This window comes from Hemicordylus capensis, chromosome 13, assembly GCF_027244095.1.
Source record: "Hemicordylus capensis ecotype Gifberg chromosome 13, rHemCap1.1.pri, whole genome shotgun sequence".
Classification (NCBI taxonomy): Eukaryota; Metazoa; Chordata; class Lepidosauria; order Squamata; family Cordylidae; genus Hemicordylus; species Hemicordylus capensis.
Genome location: NC_069669.1, coordinates 7,529,904 through 7,542,091, shown reverse-complemented (window position 1 = coordinate 7,542,091; position 12,188 = coordinate 7,529,904). Strand labels below are relative to the sequence as shown.

The 12,188-nt window shown below is 48.3% G+C and overlaps 1 protein-coding gene across 1 annotated transcript in view; it reads right to left on the bottom strand.

Moving 5' to 3' along the window:
* Positions 1-12,188, bottom strand: part of IFT140 (intraflagellar transport 140) — a 97,518-nt gene that overhangs the window by 817 nt on the left and 84,513 nt on the right. Inside the window, exons 21-29 of the mRNA XM_053276148.1 lie at positions 10,323-10,418; positions 9,554-9,686; positions 9,316-9,459; positions 6,854-6,982; positions 6,401-6,583; positions 5,382-5,588; positions 3,618-3,830; positions 3,375-3,541; positions 1,257-1,398 (exon numbers count right to left, since the gene is read on the bottom strand). Coding sequence (XP_053132123.1) covers positions 1,257-1,398; positions 3,375-3,541; positions 3,618-3,830; positions 5,382-5,588; positions 6,401-6,583; positions 6,854-6,982; positions 9,316-9,459; positions 9,554-9,686; positions 10,323-10,418 — 1,414 coding nt within the window. The remainder of the gene's footprint in view (positions 1-1,256; positions 1,399-3,374; positions 3,542-3,617; positions 3,831-5,381; positions 5,589-6,400; positions 6,584-6,853; positions 6,983-9,315; positions 9,460-9,553; positions 9,687-10,322; positions 10,419-12,188) is intronic.

Sequence of the window (12,188 nt, the reverse complement as noted above, 5' to 3'; positions counted from 1 at the left end):
CCACTTGGAAAAGCAACCCCGCTGACTTTGATCTGGGGTATCCTTGGCAAAACCATTTATTCTGGTTACAAGTACCCAATTAAGGATTGTCCTAACAGAATTAGGCAGGCAGAGAGATGCTTCCTCTATTTGGCAACAGGGTGGCTCCCAGACTTCATAAATGCAGGACTCCTATCTCTCCGACTCCAAATCATTGGCATTAAAAAATCCCCTTCCTTCTCCTTTAAGATTACTTTACTGAGATTCACCCCTCTGACTCTTGCTGGAAAATAGGTTGACTTTCAAGAAACGAAAGCTATAATCAGCATTGCCTGTCATTCTGTGTCCTCCTTCTGCAGGCTGGATTTTGGCACTCAATAGGATGCTCTAATGCAGCTTGCCCCCTTTGAACTCCATGTGACTGGAGCGCACCTGGCAGTTCCAGAAGAGCAGTTCCTTTTTGCCCAGGGCCTGTAATTCTGTCTTCCCTGTTCTGCACTTGGGCCATTTTGACACTTCCTGCTCGAAATAAGTGAATCATCCCATCTCCAGATGGCTCAACTTAACGGTTTCCTTTGTTTTCCTCCCCCCAGCCCACCAGGTGGTTGTGAGAAGTACGAGGATACTCTAGAAAGATATTCTCGTACCATTTTGTGAGCCAGCTTACAAATGTCTTTGGCATCACCACCTCAAACTCCTGACATCCAACTATATAAACTTATTTGGGAATAATCTGGACATCGCATTACTGATAGGCCCCCGCCACACCCACCCACACCCGCATGCTTCTTAAAATCTCTTTACCATGATCCGAAAAAGCGCTTCAGAGTACAGGCGAGATATCTGCATGTTTGATTATTTGCCACCCTCTGCATGTAGAAAACTAGTACAGCAGGGACAAGGCTTCACCCTGACATGCTGGCGTTCGGTGGGCTGCTTCACACAACCATTTAAATCTAGTTATAGTGTGCTTGTGTAGACCCACGCCAAGGCAGGAAACTGCAATTCATCTCGGGTTATATAAACCACCTTGGCGTGGGTTCACACACTTCATGCTAAGGTCAGTAGCCCACATTAAACCTGATTCGAACGACAGTGACTGAGGCCCAGGTGTAGGGGGTTATTGACAAGGGGAAGAATTCAATGACACAGCTCTCCCATGTATCCATGTCAGTATCCCAGGTACACTGCCGAATGCTTGGACTGTCTGAGATGACTGTGCTTAGCAAAGGCTTTTCTGTATCGTAATTAACACGGAAGGAGGCCAAACCACGTACCATCTGGAATTCCTGCACCTGCAAGTGATGCTGCACCAGGAAGCCCAGGACGTCCCCCAGGCGGATGGCGCTGTCGAGGTCCGATTCGCCCAGGAGCAGTTCACACTGCCTGGCTGCCTCCTTGGGATCCTCTGGGTAGAGCCTGGGAAGGAAAAGCAGGTCAGACGTGAAAAACTTGGTGGAAAGAGTTGCTCCATGCTCTCATTTGCCTCCTAATGGAAAAACTGCTATTTTATTTTATTTTATTTTATAAAATTGACTCCAGAGGCTCCAGGCAGTTCACAAAAACAAAGAAACAAGAAACAAGATGAAATATTAAAACAAGAATTTTAAAAAAATCTAACAATCAGAAATTACAACAATTAAAAAAAATTCTAAACAGTAATTAAAAACTTAAAACTCAGAAATTACTAAAAGCCTGGCTAAAAAAATGCATCTTAAGGGCTCTTTTGAAGGCGGGTAGGGATGTTAAACCATGAATGTCTATAGGGAGCGCATTCCACAGCCTAGGAGTGACTACAGAGAAGGCGCTCCTAGACACACAGGTGCATGTGCCTGCGACATTTCCCAATTAGATGACTTAGGGACAGTGACCTAAGAGATAGCTAAGCAAGATTTGGCCGTGAACGGTGCACAAGGTTGAACTCTGGTTATTCCTCTCCCTGCTCCATGCAATAGCCTTGTGGAATGGTTTGCACTCTCTGCCCTTTGCAAGCAAGCTCCTACTCCCAGGAAACCTTTTCCCCATCAATTTGACTGGTGGGGATTCCTACGTGGTGCAGATGCCGTGCTCGGGACATAGTCCAGCTGATGGGACCATGGAAATTTAGGACTGACAAAAGAAAAGTCCTTTTCCACAAAGCACATAATTAAACTGTGGAACTCTCTGCCATAGGATCTGGTGATGGCAACCAGCTTGGATGGCTTTAAAAGGGGCTTAGGCAAATTCATAGAGGCCAGGTCTGTCAATGGCTCTGGTGGCTATAGGCCACCTCCAGGCTCTGAGGCATGATGCCTCTCAATACCAGTTGCAGGGGAGCAACAGCAGGAGAGAGGGCATGCCCTCACCTCTTGCCTGTGGGCCTCCCAGAGGCATCTGGTGGGCCACTGTGGGGAACAAGATAGCTGGGCGAGATAGGCCTTGGGCCTGATCCAGCAGGGCTGTTCTTATGTCCAGAGCGCCAGTTTTCAAATAGTGGGTCCTGCCCTGACCTAAGGGGTCATGCAAGCAGCACCTGTTTTCTTTCTCTTGCTTTTCTTTTGAAGAGAAGGAAAGGCAGAGAGAGAAAGGGGTGACCAGCTGCAGAGAAGGATGGAGGTAGTCCCTCCAACTTCCATAAGGAGGCAGAAACAAGGTATTTTTGGAAGGGGTGGTGTCTTCTCGCCTGCACAAGTTGCATTTGCCAAAATTTCCTCTTCTAAGTCACTCTTACAAAGACAGGAGCCCTGCCCTGCTTTGCATAGGAGCACTCTAAGCAGAGAAAAATGGGCATATACAGGTAACTGTGAAACAAAGGTTATGGGTCTGAAAAGCAAACTGCAGAATATGCCCAGCAGTCTCCTTCAGCTGTGCATTTGCAGGGGCAGATCAGACACAGCAGACGCATCTTTCAGGCAGCCTGGGCGCAATTCCAAGGGTAACAGAATCAGGCCTGTTACTACTTTGTCAATGATGGCAGCCATAAGCAAATTTTCCAGTTCATGCCATATATAACCACTGGCAAAAGAACATCTACTATAAGGCCATACTTTTACAAAACCCTTAAATATCATCAATAGCATCTGAAATGTGCAACATAAAACTGGTAACGGAATGAGAAATGATGTCCAGAAATTCTGATTCCGTTACAGACGGACAATGCCTACCGTGACCTTTTAATGTCAGTCGGCCAACTTTGAATCATTCTCCTCATTGTGTCAGCCAACGAGATTTATTTGTGACTAACTCGGTCTGGATCCTGCCCTGTGGTGTTAGGGCAGGACCGTGCTGACCACCAGCTCAACATCCCTCCTCAGAACTACACTCAGTCAGCCTCTTAACTACAGGAGCCAGGATGCTTCTCAGAAGGTGGAAGTGGCCTCCCAACATAAAGATGTCCCGGCTGCTGCTCCTCTCACCTGCGTGCCTGAATAAACCTCTTCACCAGGGCCATCTTATTCTGCAAGAGTGTCAGCTTGCTCTCTTGGTCAACGGGGCTCCTGCTCTTTGCCTTCGACAGGCACTTGTAGGCCTCTGTCAGGGCGCCCAGGGCCTTCTCATAGTTCTGGTACTCATCCACCTCCACCTGAAAGGGCAAGGAAATGTGTTGAGCTTCTGTCCTCACTCAGAGACAAAACTTAAACTGGGGGGAGTCTACACACCTGAGCGCAAGCATCATAGAAGCCAGCGAGGAGGTCAAGAGCTCTGCCTTTGGTGTAGAAGCTGATGATGTTCTTCATAATCTCTGGGTCCTTGCGCCAGTCCAGCGACTGGAGATAGTTGGCAGCCATGATATAGATCTCCCTCTGCTTGGAGACTCCAGCAAAGAACACAATCTTCTCGGTGTCTCCTGACTTCAACAGGGCTCTCATGGCCTGCAAACAAATGGCCAGAGCCGTTGCTCCTGTTAGCCATAGGCAAATGCAACCGGCAAACTGTGCAGAGCTGGGTAACGCCTGCTTTTCCAGGGTTTTAAAAAACTGTTTTAATAGTGGTTTTATGTTTTTACAGTGTTAGATTTTAATAGTTAATTGATTCTAGCTTTGTTTTAATGTAGCCATTTTGGAAGGGCGGTATAGAAATCAAATTTAAAAATAATACAAAAGACCCACAGAACTGAGCACATTACAGTCATCCCTTGCCCACTGCAGTTTTGATGAGTATATGCGAATAGGAAATTGTGACAGGTCTTGCCAACCATGATTTGGGGGGGGGGGGGGGGTTCCTATTAGTGACCCTTGCTGTCCCTTGCCAATTTAAACTGCCTTTGAGTGTTTTTTTTAATTGGGGTTTTTTTCCAAAAAATGTCTAGAGATTCGATCTGCTCATTCTTCTTGGTGACTCTTGGCGATATTACAGGATTTTTTGGTTATTTTTAAAAAAGCATTTTGGGGGTATTTTTTCCTTTATCTTTAGGTCGTTTTGCCAGAACGGAACCCTAGCAGATGGCAAAGGATGACCGTACAATCCAGTGTCTATCGTCGTCTAGCAAAATGCTATTTAGCCACAAAGTCTTGGGCTGAAGATGATCAGGATCTAGGGCCCAAGGCTTTTAAGGGGATTTGTCAGCATCTTGAATTGGATCATAAATGAGCTAGCTGGAGTGGTTGGTGCCAACTGCAAAATACCCACTGCAATTTTTGACAAGGTCTACTCTGCTAGAGATGGAAAAGAGGTGATAATTTTGCAAGGAATTTCAGCTTCCAGTGTGTTTTCCTGCCTTTAATGTCCTGACCATCCAACCTGCAGTGGCCAAATTTGCAATGTTGTTTTAAGAGCTTTTACAAGCTCTAAAAACACAGAAAAAGCCTACTATAAAATTCAACTGATGCTGTCGGAGGAAGGGAAAGGAAAAGTGGCAGGAATAGCCTCCAACATTTCTCCTTGGAGAAAGTACAACCATTTGTTCATGGTTCCCTAACCCTGGCCCTTTTTTCTGTGCAAAATGGACTGCAATTTGACCCCAATCGTTTGGGGGTAAGGATAAAAAAAAAAGGGTGATAGCATCATTGCACTTACAGTTTTCTGTGGGTTGTCGCCTCCTTTCTATCTTTAGGGGGCTAGACGCTGCCAAAAATCATGTCCCCTGAGATGGTACTGGTGGCCAAAATGTGTGGGCCTGGCTCGTCGACGACAGAAAACTAAGAGTGCTTGTAGTAACCTGCACCCTGTGCCTTTGAGACAGAAGGCCCTGGATGCTGCACAACTTGTAGAACTCCCACCTTGACATCAAGACCAGACACCTATTACAGCAGGGCTACCAAAATCATGAGGTTATCTGCTCTGGTAGCTTTTTCTGCTGAAGCTGCCCTTGGCCGTAAGTGCTCCCGGCAGCCACAGAAGTCAGCAGAAAACTGTTCCCAAGCATTCCACCCCTTCAGGCAGCCGCCGGGTGTGTGTCCTCCTCTCGGCCTAGGCGCACTCACCTTCAGCTTGTTGCCTGCCTGTGTGTACTTCTTGGTGGCCATGTGGTAATTGCCCTGCCGCATACAGCAGTCGGCGGTCTGTTCCAAGAGTTCCCGCCGGGAGTCCTCCGAGAGCTCCTTGGAGTCCTTGGAAATGGTCATTTTCTCGGCCATCTCCTCCGTGATGGTCAGGTTCTGGGTCAGGCAGAGCTGCAGGGCATCATGGTACTGCGGCAGGGACAGCAAGCAAGACAAGCCCTTGTGAGTTGATGGTGAGGGCGCAGGAAGCTGCCCTATACCGTGTCGGATCATTGGTGCTCCCAGCTCAGTACTGTCTGCACAGACCGGCACACCAAGGTTTCAGGCAGGAGTCTCTCCCAGTCCTACCTAGAACCTAGATGGCCTCATCCCCCAAGGTAGGGGTGGGCAGACCCAGCCCTCCAGCCCTTGTTGAACTATAACTCCCTTCATTGTGGCTGGGAATGATGGGAGTTGTAGTTCAACCCAGATGGCCCCATCCCCTAAGGTAGGGTTGGGCAAATGTGGCCTTCCAGCTGCTGCGGAACTACCATGCCCATCATTCCCAGCCACAATTTATAATGAGGGGAGGTGTAGTTCAACAACAGCTGGAGGGCCAAGTTGGCCCACTCCTGCCCTAAAGGGACTATCTTACAGCATCCACATGTATTCTCCCATCCCAAAGCAAACCAAGGCAGGCCCTGCTTAGCAAAGGGGACCATTCATGCTCGCTACCACAAGACCAGCTCTCCTCCCCATTATGAGGAGGTTCTTATGGAGGTGGTTGGGGAGGAAGGAATGCGTGGAAACCAGGAGCACGTGACCTGCTGAGTCCAAGGCCCAAATCAAGGGCACCGCTGGAGGAGCACTTTCCACCCACAAAGTGGAGGTTTTTGGTCAAAGCACGTGTTTAATCCACAAGTCGTTCTAAAAATGCTCCTTAAGCAGAAATCCGGTTAAAGAACTGTGAGGACAGCCCAGGAGGGGTGGTGACATTCACGGAAACGTCATCTTTGACTTACCTTTTTGGCAGCCAGCAGGAGTTCCACGGCCTTCTCGTACTGGGCGTGCTCAATGAAGAAGTCGGAGCACCGTGCCAGCAGGGCTGGGTCTGACTTCTCGTCCAGATCCTCAGCAATGAGCTGCAAGGCAGCAAACTGCTGTGTGGCAAAGGCCAACTCCAGGGCCTTGGACAAGTGCCCTGCCTGGAAAAGGAGAAAGAGGGCGTTAGCATCCACGTGGCCATCACGGCACAGGACCCTGCCAATTGATCCCTGCAAAAGATGGGTGCCTCTTCCAGTTGGGTAGGTGCCGATTCCTCAATGCCGACAATTGTGGCCGGGGATGAGGGGAGTTGTCGCTCAGCAACAGCCGGAGGGCCAAAGGTTGTCTACCCCAATTTAACATGATGTGTCTCTGGCCTTGAGACCCGCCCCCTGTGTAAATCTCGGCACTGCAGAGGGACCCGTGCCTACCTTGTGGTAGAGCATCACTGCTCTGTCCATTTGTTCCCGCTTCTCTTCATAATAGCGGGCGGCTTCAATCATATCCTCTGGGGAGCTGAGAAGAGCCAGGTTCATCAGCTGGTCATTCAGATCGTTCTCCTGCTCCAAAAAAGTAAGCAGCACCTTTCAGGAAACATGATGAGGAATGGCCATTCTGCAGAGCCTTCCTTTGATGGACTCTACCCAGAGCTAAGGCCAACAATATCAGATGAAAGCCAGAAACCAAAACATCTTGTCGGTCCCAACGCGATGCAATTCCATTTAAATGGACAATGAAATCGCATGTTTACTATATCAATTTCCATGTATTCAGAGTTTCAGAGAGTGATCTGGTTATACCATAGGTTTGCATTACTTTCAAAAGGTTTCAAATGCTGAAAAGCTCCCGAAATATCCACTTGGTTTTGACAATGAATTGCTTCCTCAAAGAATAACGGAAGTCGTGTTAAGTTGCTACCTAAATGGCTTGGGACCAGGTTACCTTAGAGAGCGCCTTGCACCATATAGCCTGACCTGGATCTTAAGATCTTTGGAGGCCCTGTTCCAAGTGCCTCTGCCAAAAGGGGTGAGGCGGGTGACTATTAGGGAGAGGGGCTTTTCGGTCGTGGCTCCCCATCTATGGAATAGCCACCCAGCCCTCCCAGCCCTGTGAGGGTCACCTGGCACTGTCGGTTTGCTCTTTTAGACGCTAGGTGAAGACTTTTCTGCTCTCTCAGGCTTTTAAAAAGTTTTTAAAAATTGTATTTTGTATTTTCTATTGTAATTTGTCTGTCTTGTTTTATGCAGTTTTTACTGGATGTCTTTTACTGCTGTGGGGCAGTTTTACTGCTGTGAGCTGCTCAGAGAACAATTTGTTATGGGGCAGCTAACAAATAAAGCTCACTGTTAGCGTTGTTATTTCCACCGCTGCTACCAAGAAATGACTATATCCACTAGTGCAGACGTTCCCAACCTTAACCAATGTACGCCTTCTGTCTCCAGCTCAGGCACCCCAGATGGAGTGGGGCGGGGGGAGAGAGAGAGCGCGCGCACACACACACACACACACACACACACACACGTGTCACAGTTATGAGACAGCTACTCCAGTCACTGGCTTACATCCAGCTAAGTTACTCATGAGTACTCTCACTGAAATTAATGGGACAAGTAAACATGTCCTGTTAATTTCAAAGGGAGTGCTCAGTGCTAATTTTCTGAAGCCCGTCAGGCTGAGGGGAGGGGTGTGCTACACTTCAGTAGCCAGCAAGGCCCTCCCCTTCTGCGGAGGACGTGTCGACTTCAAGCCAGCAATCCTCAGATGGGAGACAAAGAGCATGCCTACAGCGGGGGGGGGGGGGGAGAGGAGGCAGGAGGGCTCCGAGTACCCTTCAGGTACCCCTGGGCGTACCAGTACCCCTTGCTGGGAACCCCTGCACGCATGGACAGTAAGGTAGGTGCACACCAGAATTCCTGATCAGTTGCTGCCTGCACACAGCTTTCTCCTTGCCTCCTCTTTCGCATCACAAGCAGTGATCGCCCAAACACAGACTTTTGGAGAGGTTCAATTTAGAGCAAGTGCTTCCCATTACGAATGGGGATTCTCACTCCTTCAGATTTGTGGGGCTGTCCTTTCCCATTATTAGGAGTGCTTGAGAGTCAGGGGCCTGTGGAGGCTGGGCCTAAGGTCATCAGGAAATTCTCTCTACTATCACAGTAGACCAATGAGTCTCACTGTCTTGTGGTAACAAGCATGACTTTTCGCCTTAGCTAAGCAGGGTCTGCCCTGATTGCATATGAATGGGAGACTAGAAGTGTGAGCACTGCAAGATATTCCTCTCAGGGGATGGAGCCTCCACTCTGGGAAGAGCAGAAGGTTCCAGGTGCCCTCCCTAGCAGCATCTCCAAGATAGGGCTGAGAGAGACTCCTGCCTGCAACCTTGGAGAAGCTGCTGCCAGTCTGTGAAGACAATACTGAGCTAGATGGCCCAATGGTCGGACTCAGTATATGGCCGCTTATGTTCCTATGAGAGCCATTCCATACTGTGCTGTTGCCAATGCTGGGAGGGCCCTTTAAGAGAGATGGAGCCCTCTCTTGGGAAGTCGAGGGGGAAGGCGCTGGGAAGGACTATGCTTCTCAATATTCAATGCACACACACCTTCCAATGATGGCGCAGGGGATCAAGGGGGCTCTGTTTCCCTTGAGGGAGCCCCCACCCCGCCCCGGCGCTGGGCAAAGTGTAGCACTGCATGGTAGGAAGAACCACCTCTGCATGGAGACAGGGGGCACTAATATTCAACCGAAGCTTCACACTGGCCCAATAAACTATTAGCCAGGGAGCCACACTTACGGCTGACGGGGGCTGCCCCTGGCCTTACAATGAAGTACACTGTGACCAGACTGTTATAGAGGCAATGCTGTGATGGCACATGGGTGTGTGTGCTGTCAGTACCTTGCACAAGCGGATTGCGTTGTTGAATGCCTGGGCCCTGGTGTAGAAGTGCACAGCCTGCTTGATGTCATCCTGGCTCTCGTACTGACGGGCCAGATGATACGATGCGGCCCAGTTCCCCGTTTCGTTTGCTATTTCTGCGGCCTGAAACAAGGGAGAAAGAAACGCTGGTGCTACATACAGGTTACCTGCAAAATGTCTGCCTGTGTGAGGGACACTTGTGAGGAGGCAAGCTTACCTTCTGGATGTTACCTTGGAAACAGTAAACACGGACCAGGGAGAAGTAATCTTGTGCCATTTCGTAATATTTTAAAGCTGCTTCCATATCTGCTTGGCTCTCCAGGTACTGGGCCCACCACTTCCACAAGTTCCTAGAGGATGGCAAAACAGAGTTTCAATATTTCTGCTGCACCTTCTAAGAAAAAATGTAGCTAAAAATAATCACCACCACCACCACCACCACCACCATCGCCAGTGTCACCCAGTGAGTTTCATGGCTAGAGAGGGGGATTTGAACTTGGGTCTCCCTGGTTCTAATCCAATACTCTAACCACTACACCATGCTGGCTCTCAGGCTTCAAAAGGTCAATACCAGCACTTTGACTTCAGTCTTGAAACCAACTGGATGCAAGTTCAGATGCCATAAAACTGGCATTATATGCTATATACACAGTCTTCCCCAGTAAACATCCTGGGGGCCACATTCTGGACCGGCTCAGCTTTGTGAGCGCTCTACAAAGGCAGCCCTCACATAGAGCACTGCAATCATCTAATCGAGAGGTCACTAAGGTCATTCCTAGTGAACCAGCCCATACTGGTGAGAAGGACCCCTGGCCGTGGCCATCATCTGGACATCCAGGTGTAGTGCTGCACCTGAGAGCAAATCACACGGCAAAGTTGAAACTTTGAGAGGAGGATGAAGCCCCACTCAACACAAGGCTGTCCCATCCAGGCCCTGCAACAATTATTTCTTCTCTAAACACTCAGGGAAAGCAATGAGCACTCACTTATCCTTCATCTTGTTGACGTAAGACTCCAAGGCCTGGAGGTCTTCTGAAAGCATCCGAGGGACCTCAAATCTGTGTGTGTCAGACTTCTCGTAGCTGTGCAGAAAAAGCAGCATGTCAGAAAGAAGAATTGAGTGAAAACTCTTGAGCTTTTCAGCTCCTCAAACTAATAGTCTTGGCCTGCTACCTGAACCAAGAGGCACCTTTTAAAGTGGTGATTCTCTCGTAGTTAACAGGGGGAGAGCAACTGTCCCTATCCAAGCCCAGCACAGCATCCTTCCAGTGGCTGTTGCTGGATTCGCCCTTGTGTTTCTTTTTCAATTGTGAGCCCTTTTGGGACAGGGAACCATCTTGGGCCCCAGGGCATGGTCTAAGGGTATATGATACAGACACCTTGCTGAAGCTAAGCCCGTCTTGGTGTTGTCAGTGCCAGGATGGAAAACCCATGAATGCCGCTTTTGGGAGTGGGGCTGTACGTAGCTCAGTGCTGGAGCATCTGCTTTGCATGCAGAAGGTCCCAGGTTCAATCCCTGGCAGCATCTCCAAGTAGGGCTGGGAGAGACTCCTGCCTGAAACCTTGGAGAGCCGTTGCCAGTCAGTGTAGACAATACCAAACTAGATTTTATTTTATTTTATTTTATTTATATACCGCTTTTCAGGAGAACCTCCCAAAGTGGTTCAATTGTCCAACTCAGTAGAAGGCAGCTTCCTATGTTCTATCTTATTTATTTATTATTTTTCTATGTTTTGTTGAAAAGTTGAAAACCGCCCAGAGACGTGGGTTTTGGGTGGTATAGAAATATGCAAAATAAATAAATAAGTGGCATAGAAATCTTTGTACAGTCATCCTTCGCCAACTGCGAGGGTTCTGTTCCAGGGACACCTTGCAGTTGGGTGAAATTGTGGTTGGCGAGCCACTGAAAAGTATTAGAAACCAGGGGTTTGGGGAATTGCAGTTGCGAAAAGACCAAAAAATAAAGAAAATTGCAAAAAAATCACCAAAAATCACCCGGAATCCCTTGAAATCACCAAGAGTCAGCAAGAGGAGTGAGGGGGAACCCCACTAAATCACCCCTGAAAATTGTGCTCCCCCATCACAAAAAATCTCACCAAACTGCAGATTCTTGGGTCACGGTTGGTGAGACCTGTCACAATTTCCCAGTTGTGGATACTCAAAACTGCGATTGGGGAAACCACAATTGACAAGGCATGATTGTTATCATATCTGTGCAGCAATCTTCATGAGACCACCCCACACCCAAAATCATTCAATCTGATATGTAATGGTTATAGTGGCAAATTAATACAACAATAGCTGCAATAAAAAACATATTTATAAGTAGCCACAGAAGAGGATATTTATACTTGTTCACATAAACCCTTTTTCTTAGAAGGGTGACAAATATAGGGTAAAGTCAAGGGATGTAGGTCGAACGGTTGCTTAAATTAGGTGGATTTGTCCATCCATCGGAAATGTTCTTCCCTTCCTTGCCTCAACCCTCCCGCCTCCAAAATGTATCATTTCCTCTGCTTAAAATTCCCAACACACCAAATAGTCCTTTGCTTCTAGCCAATGTGCAGGGCTGAGTAACCGTTTCCTTTAATATCCTGGCCAAAGAACACAAAACGGCTGATCCAAAGCCTTCGGCGTTTCTAGTTAAAAAGACCTGGTTTCCAGCCTCACGGGGCAGAGACAAGTTGAAAAACGTGCAAGTCCAAAGTTTGGAAACCAAAGGAGGTGCTTTTCTTTTTGATCCTGCAGAGAGCTCCTTTTTCTTGGCTCTGGGTTTGTGTCAATCCGTTCTGCTGCTTCCTTTCCACCTCTCAGTACGCTTGCCTCAACGTGTGCAGTTTGTGTACAGGTAG